The following is a 16,312-nucleotide window of genomic DNA, read 5'->3' on the forward strand; positions in this document are numbered from 1 at the left end:
ACATATGGAGAGCCCTGTTTGTCTGCATCTGCAGGGTCTGGGGTATACCGCTGTTGGGGACCGGAGGTAAAGACATTGTCTGTCCGAGTGGGGGCGGCGTTGGACAGTCACTTTGTGCAGGCATCCCAGTGCGCTCCCCACCACCACCACCACCACCCACCTCACCCTCACTTGTGGGATCAGCAATTCAGATCGCATGCAAATCCAGGAGCGTCACTGTGGATGTGTGTGTGTGAGAGGGGAAAAGAGAGGGGGAGAGAGAAGTGCAGTTGCATTCCTGGGGAGAGATATCCCTGCCCCTTCCTCCTCCTTCCTCCTCCTTCCTCTCTTCCCTCCTGGTCTCCCAGCCGGCGGCGGCAGAGAGGGATTTTCAACCCGGGCTGCAGATGCGGGGAACAGGGCTACAGAGTGAAAGACACACTGGTAGTCCGTAGGGAAGTTGTGGATAGGAGCATAATTTAAGCGCATCGAAAGAGTTTGGAGTTTGTTTTTCGGGCGCTCCGGGCGGTAAAATTTAATTTTAAGAAAGTTTACTTTTTTAGGATACATCCGTGTGGTGGTCATGGGTTCCCAGCGGACACTCGGGGCCGGCCGGACAGCGCTGCTTCTGGCGGGGCTGCTCGTGGCTCTGTGGCACCGCTGCGCCGCAAGTTGCCCGGAGAGAGACTTGGAGGAGAGGGAAGAAGAGGCCAATGTAGTTTTGACCGGCACGGTGGACGAAATAATTAACGTGGACCCGGTGCATAATACCTATTCTTGCAAGGTAAGTGTTTTAATGTGGTTTCTGTGTAACGATCAAGTGAAGTATCCGCAGGAGTGCATTGCTTCAAGGGAAAGACACCTGCTCTTGCACGAAAACTACTAATAGGGTTTAAGTGGGCTATTAGAAGTCACATTGACACTTAATACCTTTACTCTGGTGTAGCTGATTGAAGTCATTACCACTGAGTTTCTAATCCAACTCTCTCAGAGGCATTAACAGCTTCCCTGAAAAACATTTTACAAACTCATTCATCCAGAAGCCTTTGGCAGCAGTTACATGGACTGACAGTGGATCCACTTTGTCGTCAGAAATAGATAGATGGTGCTTTTTTATTTCCACTTACCAATTATATAGCTACAAGGGAGGCCTAACCGACCTTGTAATCATCCCAAACATGCTGCAGTAAGAGACTGGCCCCTCACTGGCCCCTGGTTGTAGCTCTCACTTGATTTCTACCCGTAAGTGTTGAAAACATGTACCATCACCCAGTTGCTGCCAAGCTGGTATTCTGAATCATGATTTATTATGTGGTGGTGAAAGTGCCACCCATAACTAGAGATTTGTGACTTGTGGCTGTAACAGTGATGTCTTTGAGATAAAAAAAAAGTGCATAACATGTAATAAGATAACTGTAAAATACCACAGAAACACATAAAGCACTCAGTACAGGGATTTGTGATTGTAAAAGACAACAACATGTTTTTTTAATTCTCAATAGAGACCACTGAGAAATGATGCAAGGTGTGCCCAAAGCAATAAAGATGCATAGCCATGCCTTACGGTGTCATTAGTCACTCATATGAAACCTGTGTGTTATAGACCTGAGAATGTAAATTTCCCCTATTCTCTTAATGTCACAGAGACATTATGTCTCTGACTGATGGACCACATAATAGCGCATGGTGAAAAAAAAACAAAAACATCCACCGTTCCACAAATAAACACATTTTCAGTCAGGATGCAGGCTTCCTCTGTCCCCATTCCAGATCCATTCATCGTGAAACTAACTTTTGCATCATCATGGACTTGTGGTAGACCACTCTATAATCTGTCAAAATAAACAGATCGTGTTTGGTCAGCTCTCTCGCTGCTCTTTTCCTCAGCACCCACATGCTTCCCTACTCCCGGTGAATCAGTGGAGTAGATTAGAGGCACACGGCTCTCCCTCTGGAAACGGAAACCACCACCACCAAGTGCTGAAATGAGACGAGACAGCTAACATGTAGCGGAAGGGGCGAGCTTTCTCATGACTGTGCATAAAGCAGCCTTTGCTGCATTCCCTGATGCACTATCTGTGGGTGCTTGCAGTGTTTTAGATAAGTTTTCAAGTGGCTGTTTTTGGATCTTTTGCATGAGATATGTTCCAATAGAAATAACCACTTGAGAATCACTGTTATCACATGAAATGTTGGGTTGCAGACATGTGAATAACATTCTCTGTAAAGATTTGAACAGTAAAGTCAGAGAAACACCAGCCTGTCAGGACCTTGATGCAGATACCCCAGATCTGGATAATGCCCCCTAATATCTAACAGCACTCCTGTGCATACTTGTAAATGAAAATATGATGTTTGATTTTGATTCTGATAAAAAGCTAAAACATGTGCTTGTCTTTCTGTTGTCACCCAAGGTCAGGGTGTGGCGCTACTTGAAAGGGAAGTCCAGTGTCAACCGCGAAATTCTCTTGGATGGCGGCAACAAGTTGATGATCGGGGGCTTTGGCAATCCCGGGATCTGTGACAACCAGGTAGCCACAGGCGACACACGAATATTCTTTCTCAACCCTGCTCCGGAGGCCATGGGGCCAGAACACAAGAACGAACTTATGCTCAACTCAAGTCTGATGAGGATTACTCTGCGCAACCTGGAGGACGTGGAACACTGTGTGGAAGGTAAGCAGCCATTTTTTGTGAATGGAATAAGACCTATGTCTTTTATGAGGTGGGATATACAGCATATGTCAATTTGCTTTGACTTAGATGGATATTTTGTGTTACCTGTGAGAAGTTCAGTGTAGGTTCCCTGCTGTAGTTTCTCACAGTAATTGTAAATCACTTAAAGAAGCAAGGATTTCATACATTGGTGGCTGCTGAAATTACATAGCCTTAGGCACACCGCGTCAAAGTTTCCCAGAACTCCCTGAAACAAGGACACCTGAGTCATTTTAGGAGCTTTGTTGCCATGGTGAAGCTCTAGCTTTCCCAGAGTGGCCTTGAGGTGGGTGTGTCTGATTAACACCTTAAGGACAGGGGTTGAGTGGAAAAGAGATGATTCCCAACCTTTGCACCCTGTAGCTGTGCCATTTTATTAAGTCAGAGGTGAAACTGAAACACTTACATATAACACATCACGTGGGAGCTTTACAGGGCAACACAGGTTGCCACACACTGACTCACCATTTTAACTTCAGTGTAAAATAAACACGATGACTCTTTTACAACACAGAGACCAAGAATGCAACGGCAGAAGCAGGCGATGAATGGCTGGATCAATCTCACCCACGCACATGAAAAGTCCTATAAAAATAGTTTTCAAGTAGCTGTTGAAGTTTTGTGAGTATGTGAGCATGAAAAGAGTTAATTAGATACTTTTATTCCTCTGAGTCCTTATTTGGTTGCGAAGTAATTCGTCAGGTTCTTATGAGACGAACCATACTGCCATGACTAATAAATCTCAGCATCTACCATAACTGTGGGACTGTAGCAGCCTCTGCCTCCACTGCCAGCGAGCAGTGAGCTTGTTGCTGTTTAACTTTTACTGGTGCTTAACAATGTTGGCAGCAATTCAAAGTTTGAATCTAACACTTAGAGCGGCCGGGAGCACCAGGGGGAAATGAATCAGAGCACGAATCACCTTACTGAAGGCTTTCTGGGGCAATCACTGTTTCAGAGTTGTAGGGTCTATATCCTGGGTACTTTCCCTTGAACATTTCTGGGTGGCAGGATGTTCCAATGGATGGAGCTTGTTTGCAGTGTTAAGTTGCATTTGGCACACACATAAAACTTCTTCTGTTTGTCTGTCCAGGCACGAAACACTGCACTGCTAACCTTTTTATTCACCCCCCTTTTCTTCTTTTTGGACTCCTGTTGTGGAAAGGGGAGTTTCTTGGCTCTGACAAACTGTCTAGAATGTGCCCTTTTTGTTTCAGGGCTTTGTATTTGAAGAGGGTTTATTCACATAACCTGATTTTCTCATATCACCTTACAGTCAAAGAGATAGCGGTAAGGAAATACTTCATGAAGTCATCAGGCAGAAGTTAGAGAGCAATCGTGCTTTGAGACACCTGAAAAGACAGAGCTTTTTTTCTAGGGAAGCTCTGGATTCTCTTCTGCACTGACTTTTCCAATAAGTGAAATCCTGGGACAATTGTAAGGTTCAGCACCACCATGAAATCTGTATTTGTTTTTTGGGGAGTGAAATTGGCCCCGATAATTAACTTGCATACCTCCATCCAGTAGAGAATGAGCTCTGAGGCTTGTTTCAGCGCAGAGTTTTAATTAAGAGAGTCAAGTCAGATCCCATCCGTTCTGTGCAACCACTGCCCCCGGAGACTGTGGGATGTCAGTGCAGCGGGACAAGACTCTACCTGCCGCAGCACTCATTGTACCCTCCTCTGCTTTCTCCTCATTCTTGACATTTTCGATAGCTAGGATAGACTCAGGAATGCCTGGCAGAGAGTTAGGTGGGGAGGCGCATTGTCTGAGGTGGAAGAAAAAAGGCTTTGTGTGAGCTCCTTGCCACCAAGAGTTTTAAGAAGGACACAGACATGAAGAAAAATAAGATGAGTGATGTAGAACGAAGGAAAAATAGAGGAATTTTTTGTACATGTGAAGACGTGGGTCGTGACAGATGTTGTGTTTGCTGTGGCATATTTGTTAGAGCTTGGATCAGTGCTGCATGAAGATAGATGCCTTCAGGCATTATGTTTCACACTCTTTCTACTCCTGTGCTCTTTGCATTGGGCGGTGGCACTTCGGGGCCACTCAGTCCATGTGTGCGATCACTTGGCTTCAAGCTTTCATCTGCCACAGAGCAGCCCTCCCCAGAGGAGTGTTTACAAGATCTCAGTAAACACTCGCAGTGGCGACCAGCTCTTAGAATGCTGTACACCATATTTGCTGTGCAAGAGACTGCCCTCTTTTTTGTTTCCTGATGCCTTATCTTTACTTACTGAGGCCCCTCTGTGTTTGGAATAAGAAACTGAAATAGCAAAAAAGTGCAACTTTTCAATTCAAAGTGTACCACATCTGCATTGTTGGATTTACACCTTGTCAGGGCTGATAAGCAGGGGCCCTTTGGCACCGAATCTCTCCCTTTGTTTGGTCCTCCAGCTACCATTCAGTGAAATGGTACCTAAGTCAATTGTGCTGTGCAGAGAGTTGACAGATAATGTGTCAGAATCAAGGGCAGACATTTTCTGCATCTTTGGAAACAAAAATGAAGTCATGGTTTTGTAAAAGTGGATGAAGAGGACAATTCAAGGCTCAAACAAATGGCAGCAGTTGAAAAATATGTGCTGTGTTTATTATCATTTCCATTTTTCTCCAATGCCGTGTTAATGGCAACAAAGAGAGAAGGCGGAGGTGTTAGGGGTTTGGAAGAAAGGAAGCCCTTCTGATGGAGAAGTGTTGAGCGTACAGGGAGATCTTATCTGTCTTGGTCTGTTTATCAGCTGCTTTTGTTTCAGCCCTTGATGACTTGATGCCAAAGTCTTTCCCTCGAGGCCCAGACGAAGAACAGCAACAAAGGGCTGTTTCTTCCTTCTGTCAACCCTTCCTCTCCTTCCCTTTTTTTTTTTAAAAATCTGTCTCTTTTTAGAGGAGGAGAGATGAGCCAGTCAGAAGTCAGTGCATAGTCATGCAACAGCTGCATCAAAGGTCTTTTCTTTGTCCCTTTGTGCTGCATCTATTTGAATACGTAATACTGAGTGCAGCTAGTGTGCTCCACTGGTTGGACAGTCAAAAGTCCTTGTGGGATGTTAATGACCAGCATTTTACAGCTCAACATACCACTGACTCTTTATGATGTGTGTGTACAGCAGTCCAGAGGCTCGCTGGTAATGGGGTTAGCCAGGCTTGCTGAGAACATGATGGGGGTCCTGATTTGCCAGCAGGTGGTCTTGCTTAATGATGGGCGAGCAGACAGTCCTGTGGAATGCTCCTCGGGGTGGGTGGGATGTGGGATGACTGTTTAAACACCTCCCCCCACCCCTTATCCTCCAGCGCTCCCTCAGTGAATGAGCCTAGGCCTCACGGAAAACTTTGAGCTTTTTTCCCACTGTTTGTGCAGGGAGGAGGCCCGGAATCTGCAGGAATTCCTTACCTGCACAAGCTCCTACCTGGCTGCCTCCTCCCTCCTCACCTTCTTGATATGTGAGGAGATAATGATAGAATGATAAGGGCAAAATGGAGGAGTGAACGCTTCAGTTTTGGGCACCATGCTGTCTACTTTTTCATAATGTAAATGCCAATCATCGACAGGGCAGTTGACTCCCGTATTTCAAGACAGTTTTAAGACTTACTGAAAAATGCAGGGGTCACTTCACTGTTGTAGTTAATCAGTGACTCAGTGCCCTGGAAGATACTTGAGAGTATGTTGATATGCCAGCCCAGGTTAACTCCCAAGACTTTTTTTTCTGCAGAGGTGGCCATCTGAGCTGAACTGAGATTCTAATGTGTCTCATGATACTATATGATGACCTATAGCCTCTCTCACTGAATATATGACTGTATATTAGAGATGCTCCAATGGATCAGCTGGTGCCTGGAATCACATGACATCCAGGTTGGTTGGCCATGATCGGTGACTGGACTGAATCTCAGATAAAACCAATCCTGTGCTAATGAAATTTACACGTATTCACTGCACGATGGTTCACATCGCAAACAAGCTTTTGTCAAAGCTGCTGTTCTCAAAAGTTGTAGTTCATTTCCATGCATGCTGTGAATGGTTTGAGAGCTTCGATGTTAAGCTAACTAGCAGACTGGGGTATACCATCTAAATTTGTGTTAATCATGGAGTTGATAAGTAGCTCAAAAATGCAGCATAGTAAAGCTAAAGCTAACTGTTTCAGGTTTTCTGATAGTTACGAACATTCATTTTCACTCAGATTTTTGTGGATGCTTAATGAGACTCTCATTTTTGATATCGTATTTCCATTTTTACTATTTCAAGTCAAGTTTTTAGTGGCTTTAAAGAAAAATCCCCATTATGTTTGTGTGTGCTGTCAATTAGATTTCTTAAAAACAAAAAAAAATCTGAATTGGACAGAATTGGAATTGGCAGGTGAGACTTAAAAAATTGGAATTGGAATTAGCCAACAAAAACTGCAATCGGTGCATTTCTAATGTATGTGGCTTCTACTATCTTATGTAGTGCCTGGGCTTGTTTTCCCTGAATGTTTATTTCATTTAAGTGTAATGATTTCCACTTAGTTTAGCAGAGGCAGTCTTTATTTCAGGCAAGGTGGTCCATATTCGCTAACACTCTGGGAACTCTTGCAGCATCTTTGTTGCCCTATAATTTAAATATCAGGCTCCACTACTACCTGCTCATGTTTTAATCTTACCAAGACATCCTAGAGACAGATTATAACTACCCCATAGTGAAACATGACAACCTACTATATATTTGACTTTCCCAGGTATAAAAACATATGGCTCGTGGGTAATTCCGAAGGGGAGATGGATTTTATTTTATTGTGGCTCTGTAAAGTGTGAGAACACTGCGCACACAGGTGACTGATCTAAAGCACTGGGGTCTTTATCCAGTCTATGTCTATACATGCAGCTTTTTGTCTTCGGCAAGAAGAAGTCAAGAAGACTTACTTTAAGGATTGGATTTTTCTCAGGGTCCTTGAATGGATTAGGCTATAGTCTAAGAGTGAGAGTTCATTTGCTTGGTGTGGAGCTTTTCTACAAAGGTGTACCCTTGGTAAATCTGTGTACCCTGTGTGGCTTATGTCAAAGTGTTTATGCAGTGAAGCGAACAGAATTGGACAAATAGAAAGGCTTGATGGAAGGCTTTGATGAAATAAGCAACAAAGGCTTGAAGGGAGAAACAAGACCAATGGACCTGTTTGCCAGCTAGCCCAGAGTCTCCAGAGTTATTGCACATTTTTGATTTTAATTAAAAATTTGGGAGCGGAGAGCCTGCTTGGCATGGCGATAAAGGACTCCGAAATGAAAAAGCCATGAAAGATGGAAGAGAGCAAAGGAGGAACGGACCACTTAACCACAGTCTGTTCACCTTGGCTCATATCCCAGCCCGAACCAGGAGTGTATCACTCTCATGCTGATAAGAATCATAGATGGTATTGATAGTGCGCAAAGATACCTACGTGTAGTGACATGCCTGTCACTTCAGTGAGATGTTAACATTTCCACTGTGTACATACAGACATACTGTGTAACATCTAGCCTGTCCAAATATACTGTCTATCTTGTGAAAAGGTAGTCTAAATTTATTGTAATGAATACTTGCTCAATGCAATAGGACATGATTTTATTTGTTCCCTTGTTTTGTAAAATACCTGCCCCTTGCTGTTCTTCTTAGCTTACTACCCTCAGGGCAAAAGACATTGAAAAAATCTTGATGCTCACAAAAGAATGCAGAATATAGCCATCAGCAGAAGTATTTCTTAAACGGACTTCCACAAGGTCTCCAACATGCATCATAATGAAGTCATTTCATAAGTATTTTGATGTAAAGCTGACAGTCATTGACAAGCAGTGTTGTTTGAAGCTCCCAAAATTGAAAAGACAACGTAAAGTTAGCTGGTGTCAAAGTTAAGCTCTTCTTCAGTTGAAGAACAGGAAAGTGAAACTGACCTTGGAGGCTCTGGGCAGGGACTTGGATGTACAGTGACCCAGAAACCTCCCTCTTCTACCCCAGACATAAAGAGCTCAGAGCAGCAGTCTGCATGAGATCTGGGCTCCCTCTGGGGAACTGGATCCGTGACAAAATTCTTGCTCCAAGACTGCATTTCTGAAGCAGGGCAGCTGCGGTGGCAAGTGTGGCTACTTACTGTCAACACGCCAAAAACATCAGGTTTAGAGAAAAGGGTTTTGGTGGGACACCAGGGGGATAGCAGAAGCCCTAATGTGATTTGTATTTAGGTCAGCTCAGCTGTCACTATGGAGTGGCTCAGATCAAGAGGAAACAAGGGAAGAAAATGAAAAATGTTTTTTTTTTGTGCCCTGTATACTCTTTTTGTTGTCGGGTACAACAGGGACTTCTTTGATAAACTTTTCCTCTGCAAATACTTTGACAAACTATTAGGTTCACTTTGTGTGCTTTGTGAACATTATTTAGCTTCTGCTTTTTATAAAGAGCAGATAATTGAACATACCCATCACATGCTGAACTTCAGTCAGCTGTCTCCAGATGAGTGTATGTCAGCATTTGCAGTATTTAAGATGCTGTAATTTTCTCAGTAATTTGAATTTTATCAATATTTTTGTCTCCAACAACGGCAGTTTCCAGGTTGAGAGATGAGACTAAGAAAATATATTATGGAAATTATACCACAGTTGAATAACAGGAAGGACTTGGTTCAGAGGTTAATCACATTCTGTCACCTCCTGGATATGAGCTAGAGATGCACTGACCCATTGCTGGTAAATTAGACCTATCATGATCCCTGTTGTCATGTGGTATGCACCTGTTACATATCACTGGTCATACACATGGCAATGAGGCTAATTATATAAAGCCGTTATCCTTGTTTCCTGGGGTCTTTAGCTATATTTGGACTGGTTAAAATGTTTAACAATGCTTTCAACAAAGACCCTTATATGTTCCATTAGTGATTGTTGAATGTCTCTTGATTTCTTCTTCTAAGCAGGCTTTCTTCAAGAATTTGGATCCTGACTGTGGGAATTTGCTCTCATTCAGTCACAAGAGTATTAGAGAGGTCGGGCACTGTGATGTTGGGCGATAAGGTCTAGCTCACAGATGGTGTTCCAGGTCATCCCAGTGGTGTTAGATGGGGTTGAATTCAGGGTCCTGGGCAGGATTTGGATTAAAGTTAGGGTCAGTTCTAGGGTTAAGGTTGGTGGTATCTAACGGTTGCAGCAATAGAGCTTTTAGTTGTGCCAAATCACATACATAAACGTTGCTGAACCCTATTTTGAGTCTAATTCCTTGCATTGCCTGATTTAACACAATGTACGTTACAGTGCTGCACATACAGGAAGTAGGGGAGACTTGACACATGGGGGTCCCACGCACACAAACAAATCACGAGATGTATAGGCTTTTTCTTGGCTATTTTAACCCCCCAGCCAACAGCCTTGTCTCCGTGACTTCCTTTCCTCCCCCTCATCCGTCCGTTGATGGGTTGTCATGGTGAACTCTCAGGATGAGCACCTATCTCTCCCTTGTGACTTGTCCTCCACGTTTCCTTCTGTGTTTGCCATTATCTCTTTATATGTCTTCATACTTTCAGGTGTTATCTTCAATCATATTCTCATATTCTGATGATGTACCGCACATCTGTCTGTCTGTCATCATGTGTGGACATGTCCTGTGCTTACAACATGCTTTGGTTTGCTATCTCAGATGTTTCTCTGAGGCACTGTTGTGGCAGGCAGGGCTGATATATGAAAGCTGACCCATCACACTTTGGGTTTTATGTCTCTGCTCTTACCTTTAACACATGTTAAATTCTTCCCAAGTCTTTTGTTACCCCACCCGTCTCCCTGCTCTCCCCAGCCGCCCTTTTCTGTATTCTCACAGTCATCATCTTCCTCCTCCCAGTGTTCCCATCTCACAGTGGTTCCACCTGTAATTAGACTGGAATCCCATGCCCTGTAAAGCTGTCATAGCCCTAACAACCAGGTGCAGTTCGTGCAGACCAGCCTCTGACCTAATTCCATATCCCTCTCTGTGTCTCTCTCAGCCTCCTCAAGCACCAACACAACTGATTATCTTAAAAGTCAATTAAAGGATAATACTAGTTTATTAGAACTTGAATCTTTTTATTTTATTTTAAAAGGGAACTCTTGGGGAGTACTACTGCATATGTGAAGAAAGCTGTATAAATTGTTTTGTGGCTGCAGTGGGAGCTGTGAGAAATCTCATAGATTGCCTCAAAGGATGTCACTTGACTTGACATGGGTTAGGGCTGAAGAAAAATCTGGGGGTGTGAAGTAAGAAAGAAGTGAGCTCACCTGACCTCTGTAGCCCACTTCCTATCTCTGCTTTAGGCCAGCAGCTTGAGGCTACATACTAGCATAACAAACCTGAGTCTCTGATTAGGGATGGCAACGGTTAACTGCAGAGGACCTTTTTGACTGGTTAAGCATGTTGATCTGTAGCTTAATTTGTACTAGGACTATGTCACATGAAGAACAAAACTAATAGGGTATTCGTGCTACATTGGTTAGCTAGCCGTGGCCACTCTTCACAGCCAGTGGAAACTGGGGGGGGGGCAATGGGCACCATCTGCCTGTATGTTAACATGGCTAGCTGCCTTTCTGTCAGTAAAGCCAACAAAAAATAAAAGGTGAGACATTTACAACAAAAAAACATTATAATGTCACCACATCTAAATGGATAGCATTCTGAAATACAATGCTAAAGCTCAGTGAGTCACTGGAGTGCCACACTAAAAGGAAAATGCCTCTCATATTTCACATCATTTTGCGTTTATTTCTTTTTCTTAAAAATGAGCTCATTAGTTACCAGTTATGGGTGTCAGGCTTTCAAAAGCAAAATTAAACAAAACTGACATCCCTATTTCTAAGCAATGTAGGCGGATGAGTTGCCCTGTGGGCAATGTAGGCGCCAGGTTTTAACAAGGAGGAAGAATGCGTAAAATATCAACGAGGATATATTTGGTTCTGCTCAATTGATTTTGATACTTTTTTTAAAGAAAAGCTGTCCATCATGAGTCTGAGTCTGACAATTTTAGTAATGTGACTGCAATACTAAATCAGCAGAGTACTTTTTAAGATAAGATCCAAGTTGTAATAAACTAGAATTGTCCTTTAAGATTTTCAGAAGATGCATTTATCTAAACTGGCTAAAAATGAATGAACATAAGTGTTGCATGTATTGATCAAGGACATTCTGACAGGATACTTGGCTGTTGATATACAAACATCCATGAGTGGCTTTGGGGATTAAACCAAGAAATGTAATGCCATCTAAGATGTTAGACTTTTCTTTGTCTTCTTGAGTTATGGAATTTGTGATATGTCTTCTGACAGACTCTTAAGATGACAACTCTCCTGAGAGATGAAACCTCTTAGGAATTTTCCCCTCTCCCTCTCTCCCTCTCTTTCTCTCTGCTTGCCCTCCAGGCTGACAGATTTGTCTGGCTGGAGGGAGGCACTCGGCCTGCCCCTGTTGTTTTAGCCAACAATGGCAAGGACATGATGGCTTTCAGAGACAAACAGAGATATCTGGCAGAGGATGTCTCACTAGCTTGAGCATGTATCTGTTTATACACACACACACACACACATATAAAGACACAGACACACAGACTTAACTATCTCCCCATCAGAATGAGACATAAACATAATGCACTATGTGTCGCTGTATCTGACCTAGCCATTGCATTGTGATTGCTTTCAACAATGAACAGTCTCAAAAGTAATGACTGAAATTCCTACTAGACGTGGTTATAGCAGTCAATACACACAGAGAAGAGATGGCTTCATAAGGGGGGTTTGGGGTAGTAGCTCTACATTACTGCATAAACCATGTGTTGGTTTGTAACAGCCTTACTAAATCTAAGAAAGTAAAAAGGGATAATTGGCCAATTTTCAACCAGCTTTGTATCATAACGGTGTGGGTAGTATGTGTAAATAAACTGTGGTAAACTCCCCTCCATTTTACTGGCAGCCTGCTCAAATCCGTAGGATTTTTGCTGGCTGTAGGGCTGTTGCTCAAACTACAGATTGTGCTCCCACATTTTTGTATGCCCGCCACCACGGACACAAACAGTATAGAAAGGGACAGAGAGAGAGAGACCCACTCCTCTCGACGCGAGAGCGTTCATTGGTTCGGTCTGGTGCAGTGCATTCTGGTAGTTGTAGGCTAAGGAAATAATTCTTTAACTGGCAACCAGTGGCAATAACAAAGCTTCATATTCTAATACCTGCTATCTGTTTTGATACACTTTAACAGCCAATTTTAAAACTTTTATGATATGATGTGAATGCAGTATAAGCTCATTGCAATCAATGGCCAGAATTTATGAGTCTAATCATATAAACTGATGTGACTGACCTTATCAGAAGCTCAAGAAACTTGAGATGAATCTTCTACTGGTTAGTCAAACGCTCAGGAGGAAATGAGTAACGTGAAACCTAATTGAACTGTCAAATGGCATCAGCATGCAGTAGGCTATGGGCCAGCTGACACAGACATGGCAATTCAAGGGCCTATAATGGAAAAACTAAAGGCTCTGAGACACGTGGAGCATATAGAGATACGTGCATTTAATGTATTTTAGCACCATACAGGTTTTCTGTGGGTTTGTTTTCTGGTGCTGTATATCCTGTAGGGCCCATTTTGTTCACTGTCTGAGCAATGAAGTGCAACTGCAAGGAGAGAAAATAGCTCTGCAACAAAGGTAGTGTGACCGGTAATACAGCAAGGAAAAAAGGAAAGAAAGAGGTGAAGTCCAAGATTAAAGAGTATGAGCGATGGAGAGTTGAAGACAGCCAGTTAAGAGCAGACTGGAGAAGAGGGGAGGACAGAGGGAAAGAAGGAAAAGGATAAAAAAGTAGTAAAAAGAAGAAGAGAAAAGTTGAAAAGAAGAGCGAAAACAAGGTTGGCTAAAAGTGAAATGGGATGGAAGGGGTAGACGGTCGAGAACGTTGGAATGAGGTTGAGTGGATATACGTCAGTAGTTCTGAGTTGACATTTTGGAGGTATCTCAAAATCTCAGCACATAAAACAAAACTGTTGGTCAGACTCTGTTAGGGGTAACTGAATTTTTTTTCTTGTAATTTAGGTGAACTGTCCCTTGCTGCATGAAGCCTGGATTATCAAATAGATTATCTGTAAAGTTTCTTTCCCTCTTGCACTGTGCTGGAGCTCCATGCATAAAAAAGGGAAGCAGACTTGTAGCGAATGCCATGAGGCAGCTTTTGGCATTTTCCAGCAGAAGCATGGCGCCTCAGAGAGGCTTGGCCTGAGGGAACAAGTTCTATCACAGACTGCAAGCTGTTGCCAGAGGTATGCCCAGATCAGCCTCTCCAAATTTCCCCTTATTGTCACTCTGAAGCCCCTTGTAGTGAGTTACCTAGACACTGTAGCTTTATTATCATACCGCACTGTCAGCCATTTTGAAATGCCCCCAGTCCTCTTGTGACCATGAGAGCAACATCAACGACAAAAAAAAGTTTCTACATCCATCTTTCAGAGAGATGATTTTTTTCCCCCCTGCACTGTGAGTAGGTAGAGGCATGTCCTGGAAATGCACTCAAAGCAGACATGTTTGAGTGGGCTCTCAGAGAAATATATGAGCACTGAGATGGACGGAGGCATTGAATGTGGAGAGTTTGGCTTTGCATTGTTCTAGTTTTTCCAACAGGGTTTGTGGCCTGCTTGGACAGGTTGTCAGCAAGAATATCGTAGATAAATAAGGCCTTCCTTTTTAGGTTGTGCTCTGCAGGACAAACCTCAACCTGTTAGCAATTGCACTGCAATGTTTCTTTGTAAATGACAAAACAACATTAATCTCTTGGAGGCAGATTTTAGTCTTGTCTAGCTCAAAGAGTTTTGCAGGAAGTGAATTGCAAAAGCTAGTAAGAGAGTGTCGAATGTATAATGTAACCTTGTTATTCATGCTTTAGTTACCAGGAGTAACTATTGCAGCAAAAAGAAATTACATATGTTGACAGTGAACTACTCATAGAAAGAATCGGAGCAGAGATGTTGTTTCAAACTAGTCAAAAGGACAGCCAGTAGAATGGCTGCTGAAGGAATTCTGTCTTCTCATTACACTTTAATTGATGAGATTTTATCCAGACCTCTGTGAACTAAATTCTTGATATGGGATTAGCAATTAGCAGCTGTGTAAGTTTTACTGGTTTAAAATGAGTATTTAAAAGGAGTAAGTCAAAGGCTGTTTGATTTTTAAAAATGGCTTGGTTGAGAATTTTAACAGACAACTGTCTGAGTAACTCCAAAAAGCAAATTGGATCTATTAATGGTCTGGATTTTTGCTTAAAGCTGGGGTAGGCAGAAATCTGGAAAAGGCAAAAAAACAATCCTGAAGATCTCCCCTTTCCCCTCTCTATCCTTAGCCCCTCCCACCCTATGACCACAGGCATATGCACACACTTCATACAGTTACTCAGTGCAAAGCCCCCTACCACCAGGTGTCACAGTAGGCTAGTGGCCAGAAGCAGCGCCGGGTCTAATCTGTGCAACAGCAGCAACATAAAGTTTCCTTACCCGGTGGGGAGAAGGGGGTGACTGGTCCCCCAGAGCTATGGTTTGCACTGACTGAATTTGGGTTGCTGCAGCTGCTGACTGGGGTTCCGTCTCCAGAGCTGTTGCCCACTCCCCTCCCATTAAGTTAATCAGTAGTCAGGAGTGAGGCGCAGGACGCAGTGTGATTCTAGGCTCTAGCTAACATTAGCTACATAAACATGAACTTGAAGCCGCAGCTATAAGTCTTTGGCTCAGCTCAGAAGGAACTATTAGCAACAATTTTTCTCCATCTTTGAAACACTGATATTGACATTTTTTAAATTTCTTTTATTGTCACTTTCTTGTAGATGGTCTCTTGGACAAGTGACTTTTTTTGGGTTGCTTTTAGAGTTGGGTGGTATCCAAATTTTGTTACCGTTAAACCTTCCCCACATTTTCCCGGGGTATACAGTATTACCGTAACTAATTAAAAATCACTTTGAAGGGCTCAGACGGAGTCGCCAAAATGTCAGCTTGTGCCTATACCGTTCAGAAACAATAGCCAACATTACATAGGCCTAAGAATACTGAAAAATAACAACAAAACATGTACAACATTAACAACTTTTATTAATAAATATTTAAAAAAGTGCAAATACAGCAGTCAACCAAACAGAATGAAATAACAACAGATTGTCTGTGGGCTACAGCCCACTTCCAGTAGCCTACAGTACTCGACACAAATCAAGTAAATTAATACACAGCCCTATAGCATCCAATACTTGTAGGCTTATCAAATAATAAAAAAGTAACAATAAATAACGACGGTAAAGAAAATGTGTGCTATACAGTGTATCCTCAGACGGGTACTGTCCGATGGCTTATTTTTAGAGCCTATCAACATAAATCAAATTAAAAGCACAGCTTATCAAATAAGAAAAACAGAAGAATAAATAACAAGGCATGACTGAAAATGGGCATGTATAATCCTATCCTGAGAAGGCAATGGGAAATACTGTTCGTTGGTTTATTTTTAGAGCCTACCTTTAGTTTGAAAAGTTCACCCTCTCCAAGACCCAACTGTTTTGTCCGCCAGAACAGGCTACTCCTCAATGGAAATGACATAAAAACAAAGTAAAATAATAACTATTCAAGTTTTTTTCGCCAGAAAAA

At 42.7% G+C, this 16,312-nt stretch overlaps 1 protein-coding gene across 1 annotated transcript in view; it reads left to right on the forward strand.

The window, feature by feature from the left end:
• Nucleotides 1-277: 277 nt before the first annotated feature.
• agrn (agrin) overlaps nucleotides 278-16,312 on the forward strand; it is a 304,408-nt gene continuing 288,373 nt past the window's right edge. Inside the window, exons 1-2 of the mRNA XM_050066361.1 lie at nucleotides 278-763; nucleotides 2,394-2,655. Of these exons, the coding sequence (XP_049922318.1) occupies nucleotides 563-763; nucleotides 2,394-2,655 (463 nt within the window). The 5' untranslated portion in view covers nucleotides 278-562. The remainder of the gene's footprint in view (nucleotides 764-2,393; nucleotides 2,656-16,312) is intronic.

The sequence above is a fragment of the Epinephelus moara genome, chromosome 16 (genome assembly GCF_006386435.1).
Source record: "Epinephelus moara isolate mb chromosome 16, YSFRI_EMoa_1.0, whole genome shotgun sequence".
In the NCBI taxonomy this organism is placed as follows: domain Eukaryota; kingdom Metazoa; phylum Chordata; class Actinopteri; order Perciformes; family Serranidae; genus Epinephelus; species Epinephelus moara.